General features: G+C 44.3%; 3 protein-coding genes across 5 annotated transcripts in view; all 3 read left to right on the forward strand.

Annotated features, from left to right (window-relative positions):
• Positions 1 to 9,648, forward strand: part of mei1 (meiotic double-stranded break formation protein 1) — a gene marked incomplete at its 5' end in the record, with an annotated part of 48,563 nt that extends 38,915 nt beyond the window's left edge. For both annotated transcript variants that reach the window (XR_014599059.1, XM_084037499.1), the window contains 5 exons: positions 2,271 to 2,352; positions 2,624 to 2,730; positions 5,469 to 5,600; positions 8,975 to 9,102; positions 9,441 to 9,648. Coding sequence is in view for 1 of the 2 variants with exons in the window: in XM_084037499.1 (XP_083893625.1) it covers positions 2,271 to 2,352; positions 2,624 to 2,730; positions 5,469 to 5,600; positions 8,975 to 9,102; positions 9,441 to 9,486 (495 nt within the window). The remainder of the gene's footprint in view (positions 1 to 2,270; positions 2,353 to 2,623; positions 2,731 to 5,468; positions 5,601 to 8,974; positions 9,103 to 9,440) is intronic.
• Positions 9,649 to 10,613: 965 nt separating this feature from the next.
• On the forward strand, positions 10,614 to 17,546 carry ccdc134 (coiled-coil domain containing 134). Of its 2 annotated transcripts, none has more exons than XM_084036703.1 (7): positions 10,614 to 10,862; positions 13,718 to 13,846; positions 13,988 to 14,109; positions 15,100 to 15,184; positions 15,563 to 15,744; positions 16,516 to 16,587; positions 16,865 to 17,546. In XM_084036703.1, exons 2-7 carry the CDS (start codon positions 13,750 to 13,752, stop codon positions 16,988 to 16,990), a joined length of 684 nt encoding a protein of 227 aa, XP_083892829.1. In that variant the 5' UTR covers positions 10,614 to 10,862; positions 13,718 to 13,749; the 3' UTR covers positions 16,991 to 17,546. The 2 variants fall into 2 exon arrangements, with proteins under 2 accessions (XP_083892829.1, XP_083892828.1); XM_084036702.1 differs by lacking the exon at positions 10,614 to 10,862 and adding an exon at positions 11,131 to 11,197.
• A 501-nt stretch (positions 17,547 to 18,047) lies between these two features.
• LOC311031170 (uncharacterized protein) lies at positions 18,048 to 21,323 on the forward strand. The gene is made up of 2 exons (XM_084037314.1): positions 18,048 to 18,187; positions 18,603 to 21,323. Exon 2 carries the CDS (start codon positions 18,624 to 18,626, stop codon positions 20,568 to 20,570), a length of 1,947 nt encoding a protein of 648 aa, XP_083893440.1. The 5' UTR covers positions 18,048 to 18,187; positions 18,603 to 18,623; the 3' UTR covers positions 20,571 to 21,323.
• Positions 21,324 to 22,067: the final 744 nt, after the last annotated feature.

The following is a 22,067-nucleotide window of genomic DNA, read 5'->3' on the forward strand; positions in this document are numbered from 1 at the left end:
TGTTGTCTCACCAGCATTTTGTTACACAATAAATAGGTGAAGCACTAACTCTTCATCCATCCAGCCCAGCACAGAGCCAGAACCACACGAGTCATCCACTGCACACATAAGGCAGTAGGTAGACCCTTAATCAAAGAGCTTATATAAATGTCTGCTGTGCATTGAACTACTTCATATGTTGGTACCTCACACGCCTTTGATTTTACAGTTTACGCCTGGTAATTCCTGATGATCACAGCAGTGCTCCAGCATCAAAACACACGGAGGCACTGCTGTACATAAATGCACTAAAATGCTCTATCGCACAATCAAGTATATTAACTGCTATCTTTACTACCATCACTTAATGGCCAAGACTTTTGTTTCTGTATGACTGAAGACAATGCCTTGTGAATCAATGAATCACAAGGCCTGAAAGCTCCAGTATGAGTGGTGATGATGCCGTTTCTACTGTTACTCTTAAGATACGTCTTGGACACCGCTCACTTTTAAGAATGTCCATTAAATAGACATGAATTTAAAATGATTTTAGGACCCTGTCATACAGTAGCAGGTCATGACTGCGCTTTACTGTAATGCAGCCTTCAAAACCATATTATGATATCCAATATCTAAGACGACATATCACCAAATAGATATAAATCCATGTATTCGCCAGCCCAATTTTTTTTATTCAAGACCCTAAAAATGCCATATTTTGTATCTAAACGTGAAAATGTTGAGCAGTGCAGGCAAATAACATTTCTTACAATGTCAGTAACAGTCACTTTGTCCTTGATCTGTTATATATCTTTAGATATCTGATGTGCTCAAGATGATGTTTCCCGACACCGTTTTTGCCAAAAAACTGTCAGTTGTATTTGTGTCGTATATTTCTTCTAACGGTGTAGGTCATATCGACTCTGAAAAGGATGGATGCTCTAAATTTACACAGGTATTCACATCAGAATGTAATAGACTTTAAATTAACGAGGAATTCTTGAATCGTGACATCCTCATCAAGCAGACATGATTTGTTTTGCCACTGAATCACAGTGGAAGGTCATTAAAACTTTACAGCAAACATAAATATGTTGAACCAGCCTTACCAGCAGTGAGAGTTCATGAAAATGATTTTTGAACTAGAGAAAAGGTGTCCGAGTTGCTGAGGGAGGTTGTGTAGAAGCATACGATGTATTTGAATGGGTAATCAAATAACCTGGAAAGGGCTCCAGCTAATGAAGTGTAATACCACTGGGCTCGTTCTAACGCTCATTTGCATGCAAAATGCAACCGTGATATGAAACCTGCTCTTCCACAACACTGGCCAATGCTACACCATCTGGTTATAATGATGACATAATAAATTAGAAAGTTTTACCAGCACTAAAGTGAATTAGTAATGCTTCAATTATGACAGGTAAACAAACACATTAACATACAGTGTGTGTGTGTATATATAAGATTCAAAAATATCATTTCTAAAGATTGAAGTGTGGGTGAATTATGAAAGCTATGGGATAATTGGGTTTTATGTTGTATTTCTTTTTTTTATCCTGTGCCTATCTTGCAGCTTGCCAGCCTCTGGTTCCACACTGGTGGCCTTTCTTCTCTATGTAAAAGACTTTAGTGCTGAACTGAGCTTTGGTCCTTTGGTCCAATGCTCTGTAGTCTGCTGTTCAGCTGCTGATAGGAGCAACACTTTCCAACTCCCCTCCTCTCTCCTGCTCTCGTTTCCTCTTCATGCTCTGGTTTGGTGACACTGCAGCTCCAGAGTCCCATTCCTCTCCTCTACTTTCCTTTTTCTCCTCACTCTGTCGTTTCGACCTTTCCCTTCATATTCATCTCCTCTGCCCTCTTCTTGTCTTTCTCTCACCCCTGTTCACTTCACCTCCCTCACTCCCTCTCCCACTCACCCTTGACTCCTTTCTTCTCCTATCTCCTCCGGCTGCCTCAGGATTAGGGTGTAACTCTCTGCTGTCGTCTATATATCTGCCTGGCCTACTTCAGTATTTTAGGACACCACATCGTCCTCACTGCCAGCACCGCTGCTTTGGGAGAGACATGCATTATTAAAGCCTCACCCAGTCACTCTCTCCTGTCTTCCCTGCCTCTCCCTTTTGTTTCTGGTTGCGTCTGTGTCCATTGGTGAGCATGTGTGTTTGTGTCCACGGCTTCCATCACTTTGCAATGATCTCACATTTATGAGCTGGAAGATATTCTTTTCTTCTTCCCGTTTCATTTTGTTCTTGGCATCTCTCTCATGTTTCACTGCGTCTCTTTCTCCTCAGAAGCACGAGCTGTTGCTGAAAGCCTCGGTAAACTGTCTGCGCTCCCTGCTGGGCTTCCTTCAGAGGAAGAGTCCCGCTACAGGTACCAGACATGGAGACAGTTTGGCAGTGAGAGTGTGTAGGTTATCAGTACACGTGTGCAAGTGGGAGAGAGATGAACGAGGGTGTGTCTGTGTGCAGGGTATTTTTTCTTGCATTATCTCGTCTTCAACGCTGCAGCATGTGTGTTTCTCTTGTTTTCTTACATGCCTACGATAGGTCATTAACCATTAACAAATGTCAGTAATTAAACCGGGAGAAAGTAAACAGCTAAATTGTTATTTTTTTCTCCCCTGGGTGTGCCTGCGTCTTAGCAAAGTACCTGGTGTGTCAGCCGTGGAGTCGATTCCTGGTCCACAACCTGCTCAGCTCAGGAGAGATTTGCCGTCTGAACCCTCCAATCCTCAGACTCATCACGATTGTGAGAGGTTTTACGCACACGCAACTCAAATCAAGTATAATTTATCGGGAATGGTTCTGAGCAGTAATGAATATTTGATTTCAAAATCAGAAAAATGAATGAATAAAAACATAAAAGTGGAAGAATATTTGGATCACATGAGTAATGAGGTTGAATTTAGTTACGTGTTATGCAGGCTGCCACAATACAAAATATAATAATAATATTACCATATTTGATGTTGTGAACTATAACCGTATCATACAATATGGTTCATTTTTATAATATAGACTTCTTGACCCAAGTTCGGTTCAGTTTTTTAAGTCTTTGTTGGAGTCTTGATTGTCTTGGTTTCGAGCTTGGCTAATGAGAACTGGTCAAGTTGTTCCTGACTGCTGATTTGTGATCAGTTCTACATGACATCTACCAACACTCTCCTATTGGCATTCAGCCGTGTCACTGCTAAAAGGTTAGCGCCGCTGTAACTCCACTCTATACAAGGAGAGGATGATTGAGTGAGACGGCGTCCGTAGGACTGTCGCAATAAGCAATAAATCAATTAATCGCATGATAACTTTTAATGAGCTCGGTAACTTTGCCAGCCGCGATAATTTACATTTTTCCTTGCATCTCTCCACCAGAGAGTTTTCACTCCGGTGCATCACCGTCTAGCCCTCGTCACGTGTCGTGTCAGTTACCTGTCAGCGCACAGTCGCTGTGTGGGGAGACGGACCCCTGGTGTAGCGTGTAGCATCAGAGCCCCGCTAGTAGCAAACACGCTAGTTAATTTGGAGTTTTAAAAAGATGGAACTGGTTTCAAAGCCAAACGCGACAGCTGGCGTATATTTGAAAAAAAACACACACAAAAACATGCATTTAGCTGCAATTATTTTGGTTGATGTATTTTTGTTTACGGTTGCCATGGTTACGGTTGCTGTGGTTACGGTTGCCATGGTAGCGGTTGCTATGGTTACGGTTACCATGGCAACCGTTGCCATGGCAACCGTAAACAAAACACAGATCAAAACAATAGCAACTAAATGTGTTTTTTTTTTGTTTTGTTTTGTTTTTTTAACTTCTTGTTGAGGAGCTTGTCTCTCTGGACCTCGTTGTCTGTGTTATCTGCTGGTGACTCCTGGTTGGCAGTGACCTGTTCTTCAAGGACTTCCTTCTCCTGCTCCTGGTCCAGGGTCTTCTTCTGGAGCCCTGATTGTCTTCAATGGCAGTGTGGAGGTTAGACACCAGCTCCTGGTTGGATGAGACCTGTTTGTCTTTCAGGTCCTCCGAGTCTTTGAGGAGTGCAGTTGTCAGCTCCAGCTGATTTCCCAGAGCCTCCTTCTGCGGCTCCTGCTGCTGGTTCTTGCACTGGTATCGTTTTTTGTGCTGAGCTAATTGGGCTCGGAGGCCTTGAGTGACTTGCTTCTCAGCATGGAGGTTGATGTAGTTCTACCGGCAGGCTGAGCCCTGTAAGTTCGGGCTCTCACTCATGTCATTTAAGGCCTCCTCTTTCCCAGATGTCTTCTTTCAGGGTCTGGATCTCCCCCTGCAGCTGGTGGATAAGAACAGCCTTCTCATGGGTGACCTCCATCTCAGCCTGGAGGTTCATGAAGTTCTCCAGGCTGGTTGAGGACTTCAGGTTCTCCTCTTTCTGGAAGTTCTGGGGGTCACTTGCCCTCTTGAGCTTCTCCACTTTCTTGCGGAAGGCCTTCTCCCGATTGAAAAACACTTCTTTCAGGGTCTTCTGCCGTTTCAGCTCGTCAGCGACCTCCATCCTCTTGCTGGGCTCGCCAGCGCTTATTTTGCTGCTGCCGATGCTCAGCTAGTTAACGTCCGATTTATTTATTGTTTCAGCTGTGTGTATTTATTCAATGCATTTTTGTTTAACTAGATGGAGAGTCCATTTTATTTATTGTTTTTGGTTGTTTTATTTATTTATTTTGATATTTTAAATGTTTTCCAGTTCTCATGTTAAATATTCTTTAGAAATAAACGTTTTGATCTTTGAAAGGGTGTACTCCCATTATATCAGTTGAAAATGGTCTCAAAACGGCAATATTATCGCTTATCGCAATCATTTCTGGGACAATTAATCGCCCAGCAAAATGTGTTATTGTGACAGTCCTAGGCGTCCGGCTAAGAGATGTGACTCGATTAACATAGTTTATAAAAATACAGACATTTAACGCTCCAGACATACTGATCTGCTGCCACTCCGTCACTGGTAGTAGAGACTTCAGTCTACAGTGTAGTTTCTACACTGCAAAACCTGAGAACTGGAGAGTAACGTTCTCCCTCACTTCAATGATGTCATGTGTGATAAAGTCTGCATCACAAGAAATAATGGACTAATGCATGTGATCAGAAACAGATACAAAACAAAGCAAATGCTCTTTCCCTCCACAAATAGCCTACTTTTATTATTTCTGTCCATCCTGACTCCTAAATCATTTTATTAGCGTCGGAAAAGCATTTGCGTATAATGGGTCCAGAACTGTGATCAGTACTAAGTCTTGACTACTGCCCTGTTGACATGACCTTGATCATTTTTAGTTCTCGACTTATCGTCTCATATATGAATTTGACCTTGATCATTTTTGCTTGTTTCTTCATATAAGACAGATTATGGTTATCTTTTCCTATGTCTCTGTTTATTTCTACCTCCCTCTGATTCCCCTCACTGTTGTGTTCACTCATGACTGCATCTGTGCATGATTGTGCACCTGTATGTGTGCCTCTCTCTGTGCTCGTGTCCTCTGCAGCTCCTGCAGCACAGCAGCACGGCGGTGCTCTGGGACCCCGACCTCCTCCAGGTGATCGAGGCGGCGGAGAGGAGAGGGGGGGAGGAGCTCAGCAGGGAAGCAGCTCAGGCCCTCAGGATGCTCCTCTCACAGGTGCACACGAACACACACGCAGATGAAGTATTGGACACTGTTTGAGAACATTTTGGGGATTCTCACAGCAAATGATCGTTACCCATGAATATCTACATTCTTTGAATACACAAATTAGAATATAAATCCAGTTCAACTAAATTTCATTATCAGTTGGGTTCACGCGGGGCTTATAATACTTTGTGTTTTTCTGCTCATGCTGTCCTTCACAGTGAATAAATAGAAATTTCATAGACAGCCGTGGAAATGTGGACTGTGTGTTTTATGCAAATAAAATACCAACATTCTGCACAGAAGCACTGCAGTAGCCTCGGTGTGGGGCTCTATCATACTTCAGTGCAGCAGTGACGGTTGACTGAGGGCTCTAGTTTAACGTTGAAATAGCAAAGACCAGTGCAAAGTGTGAGGTCGGAGGTTACCAATAAGGGTTGAGAGGTGGCGTAGCTCAGTTGTGCTCTGTGCTTGTTGTCTGGAGGTGACGCCTCCACAAACACACTGACTATCTCGCCTGTCAGGACACATCTCACACAAGCAGCCTTCCCGCTCCAGCTTCCACTCTCACAGAATTATCACTAACGCTGCTAAATTTGATATTCAATGCATTAACAAAGCAGCAAACAACGTTTTTCTATGTGAAGATATAGCGGAGTGATGTCAACCACTGATGAGTTGTAATCCAAGCTTCTTTGGGCCCGTATTGACGGCCGTGTTGAGGCCCTAGATAATACTTTCATGGTCACCCTACTATACACAAAGCAAAGAGTTACTGCTATCTAGTTGTGCTTGCCATTGGCATTAACGCCACACCAGCTGTTAAGTCACACAAACCCTTCAGCATCCAGAGTCTTTGGTCACATCGACATTATTGACTCTTCATCTGTGTTTTTACAGAAACTAGAGACTGAATCTAGAATTTAAAATACTGTCACAGGTGCATATTTTGATTTTGTCTGGACCAATCACTGCACCCTGACACTGTTGTGCTCTTGGGATACCATTTTTATGCTGATTCTTTCTCTCTTTCCTTTCTTTTTTGTTTATTGTGAGTTTTCCCACCTCGGTTTACTCCTGACTTGGCACTTTAAGGCGAGGAACTGAACCTCAGTAAGGACTATAAGATGCACATGAGACCCAAACCACTGGTTCGCTTTTAGGCATGGAAGGAATGAATGCATAACTCCAGTGAGAGCTACCGAGTCAGAGTACTATTTGAACTTTGTGTCTAACAGCCAGTCAAATCCTCAAAGAATAAAGTCTCCACCTCTTTTCCTCCAGGTATTGAATCTGATGAATGTCAAGATTTAGGTCAGAACAATATCCGCTCAGCTCTCAGTAGACATGAGGTTGCTGCTGGCCATTTGTTTGAAGATGATTGCACACAGAAAACCTTTCACTGCTGATTTGCTGAACTACCCATAGGTGTGAAAACGTCAGTCTAAACTTTTTTCTGCACTACTCCGTGGTTGTTGTGCATATCCATCAAAGACTGACTTCAAATATTGAATTTTAATGAAAAACATTGTACCAAAAGTGCAAACAGGAAAGATTTATGAATACATTTTGCTCTGCTCAGTTGTGATCGCAGCATTGAGCAGTAATTAGTGTCGTTCTCCAAATCACACAGATTATCCGCAGAATAAATATGGTTATTGTATGAACTGGCTTAAAACGCATGTATTCCCTGTGAAGATCTTCTTTCAGCATAAACTGAACATGATGAACCATGTCCTTGTCGTTACCCTTCAACACGTTATAAAACAGAAGGAGAAGCAGCCACGGCAGATTGCTTACCTCGAGTTTGTCATCATACGTAGGACCAGAACACATTTAGCATTCTGAAAGTAGCTCAGAATCAGAGGAGTGACAGACTGATGGCTCAAACGACAGCTCGCTGTGCCGTGTGTGTGTGTGCCAGCGAATCATAAACTGTGTGTGTGTGTCTTTTGGCTTGTGTGTGTGTGTGTGCATATTGTATTTATTGCTGTGTGTTTCTGGAGACTTCGATGTGGTTTAGGGGCGGCGGGGATCAACGTGACAGCCTTCTCTCAACAGAACCAGTGTGCTCCCCTGCCGTCTCCTCTGCTCCAGTCTGTCACCCAAACACACACTCACACATATCGTGTGACTGAAGACGAACCTCACATCATGAGAGCTGAGCTTTCCCTGCACATTTATGTGCATCATCACATCACAGGCTTGCTTCCCCCCCCATGAGTTGTGACACAGCTGTCAACTGTGTGTGTGTGTGTGTGTGTGTGTGTGTGTCGAGGATGAAGTGTTAAGGGTTGTGCTGCATATTGAGTGAACTTGTCAGATTGGACTTGGTCTTAGAGGAGCCTTTTTCCTCATTTGTAATGCCTTTAGACTTCTGCTAACTTCCCCCAGACTGGCGTTACTCTGTTACCCTTCACTCTGTCTCTTTCACTCTTGCGTACACAGCCTGACCTTTCACTTTCCAGCCTCCACTCCCCTTATTCCTTTGCTGCCTCTTCTCTCCTCTTCTTTGATCCTCTCCTCTTCTTTTGATCTCCAAATAGTTCTCCCCACACTAACTCCTTTATTTGCCCTTTTGCCCTCTTCACTTACTGGAACACGTTTTTTAGTCTACCCTTTTCTTCACCTGCCTGTTTCTCAAAATACCCTGCTCTGGATTCACTTGACGGGAACGCTTGGCAAATAAAAACAGCTTTAACTTTTGAGTGCAACATTCACTCGTGTACAAAGATCCATCAATTCTCTCTCTGGTTTCTCCTTAAAGTCACAGATTTGTTTCCCCCTCTCCAGTGGTGCAGAGAATGATTATTACAGCGATCGTGAAACAGATTGATAGCAATACTCGCTGTAGCTCACAACAATATTGTGTTAATACGGTTGTAATTCTGCTGTATTGCCTGTGACAGCTGACATAAATAGTTTTGTTTTTGCGGTAGAAGCTTCCTGACATGCTTACTTATTTATCACCATGCAAATCCCAAGTGTGTGTGTGTGTGTGTGTGTGTGTGTGAGAGAGAGAGAGAGGGAGACTCCCTCTGAAGAATGTTCCTTTTGTCATCTTGCCTGTGTATTTTGTTTTCAAGGTTCAACATATGAGATTCAGTGCATTAGTAAAGAAACGAATTAAAGACATAGTGGACCTCAGTAGTATCAGGTTAGCACCATTGGCTATATTGAAAGCAGTCGTGAGGCAAAAGAAATGCTCCCAGGGTCGTATGAACCACATTTAAGTAGTTTGAAATCTAGTTTTCTATTAACCTTTAGTCCCAATGTTGGCATCATGTCCTCTGCTCTTTCTACTCACTTCTCTGTTCTCATTCCTCATTACGCTGCTTGTCTCCTCTCTCCCTTTTTAACCTGACAAAATAAAATCCTTCCAGATCCAGACCAGTGTGCTGCAGCCCCCACTCACCGAGGAGCACAAGAGGAGAGTGAGGGGTGTGATCGAGTCCCTTGACCTAACAGCACCAGCCGAGAGCTGCAGCTCCCGGCTGCCCGGCAACGTCTTGTATCCTTCACTTGAAGTGAAATACACCCATAAACACACACACACTCTCAACACACCATGAAAGATACCCACTCTGTACTGGCAATTCATTGAATGCTACGTGGGGTCATGACTGTATTTCAGTCGGTACATAAAGGCTCGGTACATATGCACTGATTGACTCTCACACACATTCTTCCTTCCACCCACACACTCTCATATAGCTTGGTGTTAGCTTTATCGGGTCATCCAAACACAATATTGTCATAGCACATTGATAGTAAATAAATACACCATTTACAAGTGGAACACAGATCGCTTTGACTTGAGCAGGAGTCGTCCTTAACGCTTGTCCTCAGGCGGTCTGGAGACGTGTCCATCTGTCTGTCTGACTTTACAGTTTAAGCAAGCTGACGTTCCAACAAACTGATATTATTCAGCCTGATATCATTATACCATCAGTTTGTTTAATTGTTCATTTATTGTTACAAGCCTTTAATATAGAAACCTAGTGTTTTTACGTTCTTAAAGCAGCTCCTGCCTACATTTCACAGTGAAATCATTTGTTGCACGTTTTTTGAAAGTATGTACAAGTAGTGATTTTTGTCATTAAAGATCACAAATGAATTTGTCTTTATTAAAGGACCACATCTGTACTTTTTTAAATATGATATACAATTATACACACTCAGGTGTCTGGACTTCACTATGCCACCTACAGGATACAACCACACATAGGACCTGACTTTGTGGTCAAGGCGAAACCTACCATTCATGCAGCCATTTATTATCAGGATAGCCTTCTCCTTTCTATAGATTGTGTGACACAAAAGTGAAAAGGACACTTTTGACTTCATAGAATTGATTCATGCGACACATGAACAATTTAAACATCCACAGAAGCAATTGACCTGATCATAGCAGCGATTATCTTCATCCCACACTTTGATCTTTGAGCAGCTTTTTTTGTAGAGGATCTTTAACTATAATGTCCATTGATGAGTGATGAGGTCTGGATTAGGTTTCCGGCAATCCTGGAAGAAAATCAATGGTAAAACTATATATTTCTCAGGAGGTGATTCAGTCAGACGGGACAAGTGGGTCTTCTCATGTTCAAAAGTAACTACAGAGCTCCTTCTTGAAAATGAGCACAGCTGATGTTACTTTTTTACTGAAAATATTTATCAAAAATGTGCCTTGCCATATGTTAAAACATTTTTTATTTAAGATTCTTCAAATAAAACGTACAGAATTAAACATTTCATTCGAATATTTTGATTTTTTTTATTATTATTTTAACGATACAAAACAGAACAAAAAGACAATATTCAAATATACAAGGGGAATGTTAACTTACACATATATTGCATACACAATCTACAATTTTCCAATTATTTGAGTCTTAATAGCGCATCATTTGTCTGAGAGGAAACGCATGAGTGAAATGGTACGCAGCCCACGCTGTGGCGGTGTCTCTCTGTAAATCCTCCGTGCGGAAACAACATCCTCCTCCTCGCTGAGCGCCCGCTGGCTGTCATTCGTCCAGGGCGAGCCTACCGGTGAGATCGTGGCGCTGGCGGACTGGATCAGCGAGAGCCGCATGTAAATGAACACCTCCACCTCCGTGTCGCCGTCACCTGAGGATCCGCTGGGGGAACCGTCCGTCCGGTCCCCGCTGACCTTTATACGCCCCGCGCTTGTGAACCTGGAAAACACGGTTTAACCGCACTACTTGGGAAGGATCGCTGCCGTGTGGTGCCGCCGTTCCTCGCTACAACACGGTGAGTGATCGGCGAGTCCCGGGGCCGTCATGTCCAGCGCTTCCATCGGTCGGATCGGCCGAGCTGGTCTCCGGCTGCCGGATCCGGCGGGACACGCAGAGCCGCGACGGCAGGCGGAATCAAATGGTCGAGGAGAACACTTCAAATACTTGTTTAATTCCCCTTAAGGAAGCCTCCTGTAAATAACTGTAGTATTGAGTTGGTGTACACCATTAGACGTGGACTTGCACCACATCTTCATACTAAAACCAGTTTGTTTTTTACCGGATTAACATGAAGGGAAATGACTGATTGTTGCCCCGCAGACGCGTGGCTGAAGGGAACGCGGCTCCGGGGTGCGTACCATCAATTAACTAAGCGGTCTAATTGATGATCCACATGACGGTCTTTTATCCAGCCTCTGCCATCATCATCATCATCATCACTATTACGCATGTCCGTGTCTGTGCCTCTGCTTGCATGATAACAGGGAGAGAGAGAGAGAGAGAGAGAGAGAGATGATGTGTCAGTCCTTGAACCTCAAACCTCCCACAGCAGCCTGGCAGCCTGAGGGGAATCTGGATCCACTCCTGCACATCCAGCTGTCTGATAAGCATCTTGCCTGTTCCATCCTCTCAGAGTGGGCTTTTTGCCTCCAGGGCTGCTTTTGCCTCTTGAAATGAACGTCAGAGCTTGGACCGTTCCCTGATTGAACGTTGAAGATGATATTTTTTCAGATTGTTTTTCTTCTTGTCCCGTGGGATTAGAGGAATTGCATTGCATCGCAGCATATCCGATGCATGCTTTCACACCCCGGAGTGGAGCCATCTTCACGGGTGTGTAGTCTTGATTAGATGTGCTGGCCTGCTTATCTGACGAGGCGGGAACCTGGATCTCACACGGGAAATCAAATTTCAGCCTCTCTGCCACAGGAGATTGTTGTTTTTGGCAGAGAAGGGAGAAGCTCCTCCAGGCCAAGAGATGGACGTGGGCTTCAACGTGCCTCTGGACTTTGATTCTCCTAAATGATCGTCCTGTGTGATTAGGGATGCTCACAGTTAATGGATGCATTCAGGCTCCCTTCTGTGCTGCCCGTGCCACATTAGAGATGATCGATCCACTCCTAATGTCCTTCTCACGCTACTTCTTAAAGTCTCAGCACCTCGCCCCGGTTCAACGGAAACCTTCTGTCAGAGCTCCATGGCTGACTGCACCGGAGGCACACAGGAGCATCAAGTAACCCGGCAGGCTGCTGCCACAGCAGAGACTAAGCCCCCGCCTCCTTCCCTGGGCTGTTATCTAGAAATATTGAGGCTCTCGGCCAGCACTTAAGGATATTTAGTGCTGCATTTCTCAGAAAGCTGGGAAGTCACCCAAAAGATGTTCTCAGAATCCAGAAACTGGCCTTAATCGAACATTGTCTTCACTCAGCTGTCTTCGGGAACGCTTCTGCTGACTGTAGGGAGAGAAAAAAAAAAGTTTCTGTTTCATTTTTAAGTGAGACACTTCAGTGACCATGGAGACCCAGAACTGGTGCAGCAAAAAGAAGTTCATCTGCAGGTTTCTCTCTGTCTTTCATATCCCATTAGTGGAATCACATGATCTACTGTAAGATTAGAGTCTCTGGACTGTCACGCTGCTGCTGTGGAAGCAAATCGCTCATGAAACAGGAGGAGGTTTTAGTCTGAAATGATAGCAGTTGATCCGTGCTATCGGCCCTCTGAGGACGGATAGCTGATGTCTGCAAGCATCTGCTTTCTCCCTCTGATTTAAGTGAGACTCTTAAGGGGGCTCATTCCGTCTAAATTAACATTCACACCCGAGAAGTTTGCTCACTTCCTACTTGTCCTCTCGGCTCAAGAGTCTGCAGCCGGGCGCTTGTAAAGATTAATTCTCTCGGTGCAAGATCAAGTCCCCGGTGCTCATTATCCTCTTGCTCTCTCTTGCACTCTCTCTCCCTATCTGTGAGTCTGTACGTTTAACCCGCCGTGTCTTCACGGAAGGTACCAGTGAATTAAATATTTCCCAGGAAAGCTGTTATTTCCTTCTCGCCTTCACACCCCCCCACCCCCTCACGCTTAATAGAGCCTCCACTCCTCCTGACGCTCTGCACACCCCTCTCCTGCATCCAACGCCACCACGCCCCTCTCCACCCCTCTGATGGTGTCGTTGATGGAGCCCCTGCTACATTATGCATGAATGATGTGAATTCTATCTTGTAGCTTTTCATCAGTATTGTCTTGCCTCCCCCTCCTTCCACTTACTTCTGTTTTTTTCCCGCTAATGCTTTCTTCAAAATATTGCTTTTCATCAAATTTTCATTCGGCGTGGCCCTATTTTTAGCTGTTGTGTTGATCTTCCCGCTGTCACCCTTTTTAAAATGTATAAAAAGCCTCTGAGGGAAAGGAAAGATGTTGGGACGACCACTGCTTTTGAATATAGAGACCAGGGGAGAGAGTCTGCGACGGAGATAGTAAATGCCTGGGGATTATGCAAGTGTCAGACATCAGATGTGTCTTTTTAAAAGGAACATAAGGAGACCCTCTTTGAATGCCGGCTCCCCCTCTCCTTCCATATTGACCACTTATCCCCAACATGTCTCTCTGTTTCACATATTCCAGCTTTGGAAGAAGAAAAATGGCTTCATGAATAAGAAAGCTCTTTCACTGAAAGCTCAGTGTTTTCAGATGAAAGCGAAATTGCTTTATCAAAAGAAAATGTGTTCAGTGTGACACTCAAAGTCGCCGACTCCTGCGCTCAGATGTGAGTCTTCGCTCTGGAGCCTTTAAACAAGATGAAATCACACGACTCGTGTTTAGATGTTGAACGCTGTGATGTACATCTCACAGCTTGTCTTCTTTTGTTGTTGTCTTCAGGAGAGGTGCCTCTCTGCCGACCCCTGCTGACCATGCGGAGTGTGTGTGCGGTGGTCCTGGCGCTCGTCGCCCTCAGCTCGGCAGACTCGGACACACACAGACTGAGACATGACTCCAACCTGGATATCTGTATCCTTCTGATGTGTGTGTGTGTTTATGCAGGCAAATCACTGAGTTCCCCTTTTTAATGTGACAGATGGGTGTATGAGAGAGCATCTATGTGAGTTATGTCCACGTGGAGAGTGTGTCCTCCTGACCTCCAGCTCTCAGACAAGCGGCTGTTTGAGACCAAGAGGAAAGATCAACTCAACGCCCTCAAGAACCTGGTGGAGCTGAATGACATCAACCAGCAGTACAAGATCATAGACATCATGCTCAAAGGACTCTTCAAGGTAGAGTGTGTGTGTGTGTGTGTGTGTGTGTGTGTGTGTGTGTGTGTGTGTGTGTGTGTGTGTGTGTGTGTGTGTGTGTGTGTGTGTGTGTGTGTGTGTGTGTGTGTGTGTGTGTGTGTGTGTGTGTGTGTGTGTGTGTGTGTGTGTGTGTGTGTGTGTGTGTGTGTGTGTGTGTGTGTGTGTGTGTGTGTGTGTGTGTGTGTGAGTGAGAGAGAGAAGGGCTAGTATCGAATAAAAGCACCAACATCCACGGTTCCTTCCTTCAGAGAACTCCAGCTCTCGGTAGACTGAAGAGAAGGTTTCGCAGCCCGACAGAGGATCAAACGCTTGGACTCTGGTGATTACATTCATCAGCGTGTTTCCTCGCATTCATTTGAATATTAAGTCAGACTCGGTTGCTCGGAGCTTTGCTTTACAGTACGCCTCCCAGAGGACAGTTATCGAGGCATCTGCATGCCTCTCAAGGACAACTAGCGTAGTCAACCTTCAGTGGCTGGAAGACATTGTCAGCATTTCTATACTGTGTGTGTGTGTGTGTGTGTGTGTGTGTGTGTGTGTGTGTGTGCGTGTGTGTGTGTGTCTGTGTGTGTGTGTGAGAACGAGAGCTTTAATAGTGTTCCTGCTTTCATCTCTTCCATATCCTAAACCTGCAGTCGCCGCGCTGACTCTCGTTCTCGTTGTCTGTGCTCGGTTTGTGTTTTAGCACCGATATGGCACAACGTTCAAAGCAAACAGTCAGACAGGTTTCAAATGGTTGAATTTATTCATCCGAGCTAATTATTTTTATAAACCTCGTTGCTGATCCTGATGGAATCCTCTGAGGTTGTTTAGCGTGCCGCCCGTCTTAGCGGTGAAGGTGGTGTAAGACATCAGGATGGGAATCCATCTTCCTTTCAGATCCTAACTGAGCAATTTAAATCCCCAACACTTCATATGGAGTAAATAAGCCTGGCTATTGAGCTGTTGTTGTGGTTGTTTTCCATTCTGAAGGTGTTGGAGGACTCCAGACAAATCCTGGTTGCGGCCAACATGCAGCCTGACGACCCGTTCCCGATGGACGATAAGATCAAAGAAGGTCCGGTTCACTTTTACACCTCAGCTATTTCATCACTTCACGCTCTTCTTACGTCAGCCACTTTATTTGGCAGCAGCTCCGGTCTGTCTCTCATTCTGTCTCCACCACCTCTGCTTTGTCTTCTTACGCTCTGTTTCTAAAAGCTTGTGTCTCTCTTTCCTTCTCTCTTTCATCCTTATCGTCTTTTACTGTCAGTGATATCACTTTCAACGCCTGTCTCAATGTCACGAATATCATCTTCCCTATTTTTCAGGCTTATTCTTGTTCTATTGATCAGCATGTTCTGTGTGTATATATTATATATAGTGTGTACATGTTGTAAAAACTGTCCTCATCCTGTCTTATGCTGTTCCGGTGTCTCTCTCTCCTTCTCTGCAGCGTATTCCCATGTGGTGGAGAACACGGCGTTCTTCGGCGACGTGGCGTTGCGTTTCCCTCGTATCGTCCATCACTACTACGACCGGAACACCGACTGGGACGGTCTGCTGCGCTGGGGGCTGCATTTCTGTAACCAGACCGGGGTTTTCACAGGAGGAGCCCACCAGCATGTCCTCACACTCGTAAGAATAGACACCTAACTACCCCGTTGTTATAGTAACTAATGCAGCCTGTCCATTACAGCGTCTTATAGCAGTTCCATCCATCGGAGCACACTGTGATATAAACGTTGACTGCTGCACATCCTCCGTCCAGCCTTGAATGTGTCATTAGTTATCAGATTTGTCCCGGATGTATTGTGGCCTCTTTTGAATGTTAAAAGAGCAGATAAACTGGTATTCTCTGTGTGGGTTAATGAACTAAACTCTTGCAGGATTAATCTGTGACCTCAGCCATGTGCCAAGAGGATTATATTGTGGATTAATTCTTGCAGACTTGCAGCAGTCAAAGTGTGCCTCAGTAACCCCGCTCTTAGTTTCTGATCCCCTACTCCAGGGATACTCAGCTTGCCAGGGGCCAGTTAATAAACAAACATTGATATTCATCAGATAATATTAATAAGGTGGTTTCCTTCCACCACCAAAACTCTTGTCTCTTACCCCCTGGCACAAGCTCTATTAGACTATTGTGTGATTAAAATATTTTCATTGTAAATTAGAAAATGGTTAGCAGTTCACCAGGCACCCTATCGCGGGTCAAAATGGTGTTAAATGAGCTGTAGTTCTCAGAGTAAATGTGGATTTTTGTCTGCCGCTCCTTCCCTCAGACTGCTTTTTGGCTGCAGAATAAGTGATGTGACACTCTCTCATTTTCATTCCTTATCTCCTTTGAAACAAAATGCTAATGTGCCCCTCTTCCCCTCTTTTCCTCTGTCTATTCTGCTCATCTCTCAGATGTCACAGGAGCTGGGAATAACAGAGAAATCCCCCGACTTCACAAACCCGTACCGCACAGAGCGAGACGATGTGAGTATACGATGCATACATGTGGTTCCGCACTCGGCCTCTCTTAATGAACCTTTAACATTCTAGCGACCCCACACACACACACACACACACACACACACACACACACACACACACACACACACACACCCTGAAGTTACACCTTGGAGCAACAAAAGTAACACAGACAGATCTTTGCTTTATCATGCTGTTTGAAGAAAAAGCCATGAAACTAATGATATCTCTTGCATCGCCTCGATAAAAGTCCATCTCTCTAACGCTTCCTGATCTGCTTCAGGTGCTTCATACTGCCGAGGCTTTCCAGAAGATCCTGAGGGAGGAGGAGAAGAGGAGGAGGAAAGAAGAGAAGAGGAAAGAAATCAGGAAAGGTCCTCGTATCTCCCGCTCCCGCACCGAGCTATAGCGCTGCAGCGCGGTGCTTGTGGGGAGCAGAGAAAGGAGCGTACGCACAGTCCACAAGGCGTGGCTTGACTTGTAGACTCTGGCGACAGTGAAGGAAATAAAAGCTGTCATCACTTGTACAAAAGCCAGGTGCTCTGTTGAAAATAGGAGAGGAACCCTCAAGGTGACACAAAAAAAAGTAAAGTGGAAGTTTCCGTTTCTGACAGAGTTGCTGTAAATCTACAGTGATTTATAATTGGAAAATCTAACATTGTATAGGAGGTAAACACGGAGATGAGGGAAACTCATTTTTGATAACTTGAGGATTACATAACTGTACTTTGGAATATAATGAATTTCAGTATAATCTTAAAAGCCCACTGTATTGTGTCTGGTCTAGATTTAATGTGTCTAAAACCCATATGCTTCAAAATATGTGTGTTTGCCAAATATGAAATTGTCCTCGCCTCATTTACTTCGGCCCGTTTCTGGTTAGGTTGAGATTGAATTGATGATAGAATATCGTTTTTAAGGACGCATCTTGTGTTTTGTTTTACTGAAGGACAGTATTCCTTAGTTTAAATTGTGGATCATTTTTTTTTAATTGCCATCAGAGGGGATCATCAAGGATGATTCCAATAGTTTTTTTCTGTTTTATTACCCTTTATTAATAAGAATTGTTTTATCTTTTTGGAAATATCTGTCAGCCAGAAATACAGTATATGAGCCCTGCACCACTTTTGGTGTTTTGTTTTTTTGTTAAAAAAAAAGAAAAAAATGTCTTTTTCTGTTCATGTTTGCTGGAAATAAACATATTTTAATGGTTTAGAGATCTATGGAAATGAGATTGATGTAATTTTCAAATTGTATGACTGTTATAAAACTATATGTATATTCAGAGAAAGAATATCATTGCTGCAGAATGAACAAGCCATTTTGTTATCAAATTTAATTAAATAAATTGACTGATATGTAGAAAGCAAAGTGTATTTAATATTCCTACAGTATGTCACAGTTAGTTAGTTGCGCAGACCAGCCAGCAGGGGGCAGACCGTCACCTGGCTTTACACAAATAACTTCAAAGTCCTGTGTTTTTGTTTGGGTTGAAAACAGCTCAACACGCAACACGTAACTCGCTGCATTCAGACGACAAGTGAACGCTGTAATGCGGAGAAGAAACGACGTCTTTCATTCAGACATGAGAAGTGTCTCATAACGTGTAAGATCACCGCTTCATGTCGTGATAGTTGCTGTGTTCGTCAGAAGTTAGCATCTTGCTACAGCTAGCTTGCTAATGTGGCCAATTGGATATTTGTTTTAATAAATAGGGTTTAACGTCATTGTGAGGGATTGGGTTTTCCATTTTATGCCTGACTTTAGTGACAGGTTTGGTTATAGTTGACTAGTTTTTGAGTTATAAACATCAAACCTATAAGAGTGGCTAACGCTAGCTATTACATAACTGTTAGCAAACCTATTCAGTTGTAATGTTTTGTTCCAGTTCAGAAGCTTCCTGACAAACACGTGACTTTTCTAGACTTGTTACGTGTAACACAAAGCAACACCTCTATTTAGTGTAACTGGTCGCAGTGTTCGTATCCTTTCTTAGTGCAATATCACTTTCTGTTGTGCAGATTTTCCTAGAATCAAGTGATATGGGGGGCGAGAAGGAAGGAGACGACTCCGAAACCGGATGGAATGAGGAGCTCAGGCTGGTCCTCATCGGAAAGACCGGATCCGGCAAGAGTGCATCTGGAAACACCATCCTGGGCCGGAGGCAGTTCCTGTCCCAGATCAGTGCTAGCTCTGTCACCCAGATGTGCCAGTGTGGGAGCAGTGAGCTTGCGGAGGAAGAGGATGGCCAGGCTGCAGCACACAGGAGGAAGAGGACCGTGACGGTGGTTGACATGCCGGGGTTCGGGGACACTCGCCTAAGTGGCGAGCAGATCCATGCAGAGGTAGCCAAATGTGTGTCTCTCTCTGCCCCAGGGCCACATGCTTTCCTTCTGGTGGTGCCGATTGGAAGATATACGGACAATGAGAACCAGGCTGCCTGCGAGTTGACCAAGATATTTGGGGAGAAAGCAGTCCGTCACCACACAGTGGTTCTTTTTACCAGGGGTGACGACCTGGAGGGCATAGGGATCGAGGATTATCTGAGGGAGACTGCGCCTGCTGGTCTTGTAGCTCTGCTTGACAGGTGTGGGGGCAGGTACCATGTACTCAACAACAAAGACCCGGGTGACTCGGTGCAGGTTAAACAACTCGTAGCGAAGGTGGACAAGATGGTGAAGCAGACGAGAGAAGGGTGTTATACCAATACCATGTTTTTAGAAGCAGAGGCTGCCATCAGGGAGGAGCAGAAAAGGCTGTTGAGGGAGCGAGGGCAAGCAGACGGGGCAGAACAGAACGGCGGCAGAGAAGAGGCTAAACTTGCAAAACGAAGAAAGTGTGACTTGGAGTTTAACAGAGCAGAGAGCACCGATGGAGGATCAAACGGGGTCAGGAGGAGGGAGTTGGAGAGAGGAAATGAAGAGGACTTCAGGGTGGAGAGGTGGACAGAGGAGAGCCGAGGAAACGCCTTCAGCTTCCTGAGAGACAGAGCTGAAAGGTGTGGGGAGCAGTTCAGAGGCAGGCGCAGAGCTGTGAGCAGGCCACACTCTCTCCGTTCATCCTTGACTCACACTAGAAGGGAGGCTGCGCTCTCTGCCAAGGTGCTGGAGAGAGTTAAGATCCTGGTGGCTGCTGGGGCCACGGGCATGGCCGTGGGGGCCATGTTTGGGGCAGCTGCCCCTTTAGCAGCTGCAGCCGGGGCATCTTTTGTGGGGAACTCGGTTGGTTTTGCTGCAAGTCAGTTTGCTGGGATGTCCGTAGCTGGAGGCACCGGTGTTGGGAAAGCTGTGGGGGTCATAGTTGCGGCAACCTCAGGGAAAACTGCAGTAGCTCTGGGGGCAGCAACAGGTGGATTTGTGGGTGGTTGTGCCGGAGCTATTGTTGGTGCTGAGGCTGCCAGTCCTGGGGAGGGGGCTCTGGATGCCCTGGGACAGGTTAGTGTCATAGGGGCCTCTGCAGTGGGAGTGGCAGCAGGTGTAGGAGGCGCCATGGGGGCTGGGGCTGCTTTAGGCGCAGCTCTGGAGGGAACAGCTTTAAGCACAGCAGCCCTCTGTGGATCTGATACGGCATCAAAGGTTGCAGCCAATGCCTCTGTAGCTCAAAGTAGCTTAGCCTCTGCAGCAGGGCAGCATGCAGTAGCCACTGTGGGAAGTGTAGCTGCAGGTAGTGGGACTCCTCAGTGTGCTGCAGCCTTAGCTCAGGCGATGGGTGCGGATGTCTCAGTGGCTGCTGGTTCCCCCGGTGCTGTGTGTGGCTTATCGGGGCCCAGAGTGGCATCAGTGGCCAGCAGGGTTGTCACAGATCCCTGGGGCAATGTATCGACACGCATCCTGACTGCAGTAGCTGAGATAGGCAAGGCTGCGGCAGGCATTGCCCTGGCTGGTGGTCTGGTAATGAAGGTGGTCAAGGAAAAAGTTAGATGTGGCACAAGAAGAACAGAAGCCAGCTACTCAGAGAAGAAGTCATATGAGGTCTACTGGAACAAATAAATACAGGCTACGCCTGGAGTTATAAACCAGTGAATGAGATCATATTGATATTTCTATTTTCCTTGCCTCCTGATTAAGTACTAGAGCACTTTAGTAATTTCCCTCAGTGAGAGAGATATTGTTTTAACGTGAAAATGCAAACCAACGATTATAATAGATAAAAGAGCAGAAATGATAATTGCAGAATATTGGTTGGAAATGTTTGAGGCTGCTGAATGAGTTCGGTGACATTTACAATGCTGTTATGGGATGACTAATGAAGACAAACACATTTTCTATCTAAATCAGGTTTCATGCGGTTGTGATTCATCTTACAGCTGGTTGGTTTTGAAACAGACCTAATGTCAAATACAGAGAATAATGAGAAAATCAAAAGAGACATTTACTTCTTGAAACTGGTCTGCTGGAAATGCCAGTCAGACGCTCGAATGTTGAACGAAAGATATAATTTAATTTTCTTTTATTTCCTTTTGGATTTTCTAAATATGAATCATACCCTGTAAACAGAAAATAAGTACATCTTAGGCATTGTATTTCAGTGTTTGCTGGGTGAGAATCATGTGTAAATGCAATTAAAAGGAATTAATTATTATATTTGAGTGTTTGTGGTTGTGCTGCAGTGTTTCACATCCTATAATATGTAAACCAAACAAGAGTTTTGCAACTTCATATTAGCAACTTGTGTAAATAGATCAACAGTTGAGTGTGTTAACTTTGTTTCAGTGCAATAAACAAAACAAAAATGACATTTTTTGTCATTTCTTGTCTCCTGTTGTTGACTGGATAGTTATCTGTCCTGTCAGAACTTTTAACTTTGTCCCCTTCATTTTACTAGAAATTACCACAAGATAATTTCTTGAACGTTACTTTTATACGGAAGCGTATTGCATTCACTTGAGTAATTTTTTTTTGGTTTGTTTTTTGGAGTAATTATTTCTGTTTTTCTGAGTAATTTATTTCTTTGGTCTGTTTTTCTGAGTAATTTATTTCTTTGGTCTGTTTTTCTGAGTAATTAATTTTTTGGTCTGTTTTTCTGAGTAATTAATTTTTTGGTCTGTTTTTCGGAGTAATTTTTTTGGTCTGTTTTTCGGAGTAAATTTTTTTTGTCTGTTTTTCTGAGTAATTTTTTTTTGGTCTGTTTTTCGGAGTAATTTTTTTTTTTTTCTGTTTTTCAGAGTAATTTTTTTCTGATTTTCGGAATAATTTTTTTTCTGAGTTTAGACAGCATTTGAAACAATAGACGCATTCATTCCTTTGTGAAAGCTCGATAATGGAGGCCAACATGACCGACTTGTTTAGTTTGATCAAGTTCTACTTTGATCTGGGATTAAGACACTGGGAGATAGTCCTGTCTTTGAGTCATATAGATGGTATTACCATAAGTGTATCCACTTTACGCAGGCACCTGAGGACTTTGCGGCTGAATAGCTGAAGATGGGGCATGTGTATGCAGGAGTCACTACAGGTCCATGGGAGTCACTTGCAGGTTGGAGGTTC

The sequence above is a fragment of the Eutrigla gurnardus genome, assembly GCF_963514095.1.
Source record: "Eutrigla gurnardus genome assembly, chromosome: 20".
NCBI lineage: Eukaryota > Metazoa > Chordata > Actinopteri > Perciformes > Triglidae > Eutrigla > Eutrigla gurnardus.

Bases quoted from the DNA above. Each gene is read 5' to 3' on its own strand.
- ccdc134 (XM_084036702.1), top strand. From the start codon at position 11,146: ATGACTGATTGTTGCCCCGCAGACGCGTGGCTGAAGGGAACGCGGCTC. The intron at 11,198-13,717 runs GTGCGTACCATC...TGTTGTCTTCAG, and splicing joins GAAGGGAACGCGGCTCCGGG to GAGAGGTGCCTCTCTGCCGA. The intron at 15,745-16,515 runs GTAAGAATAGAC...CTCATCTCTCAG, and splicing joins ACCAGCATGTCCTCACACTC to ATGTCACAGGAGCTGGGAAT.
- LOC311031170 (XM_084037314.1), top strand. From the start codon at position 18,624: ATGGGGGGCGAGAAGGAAGGAGACGACTCCGAAACCGGATGGAATGAG.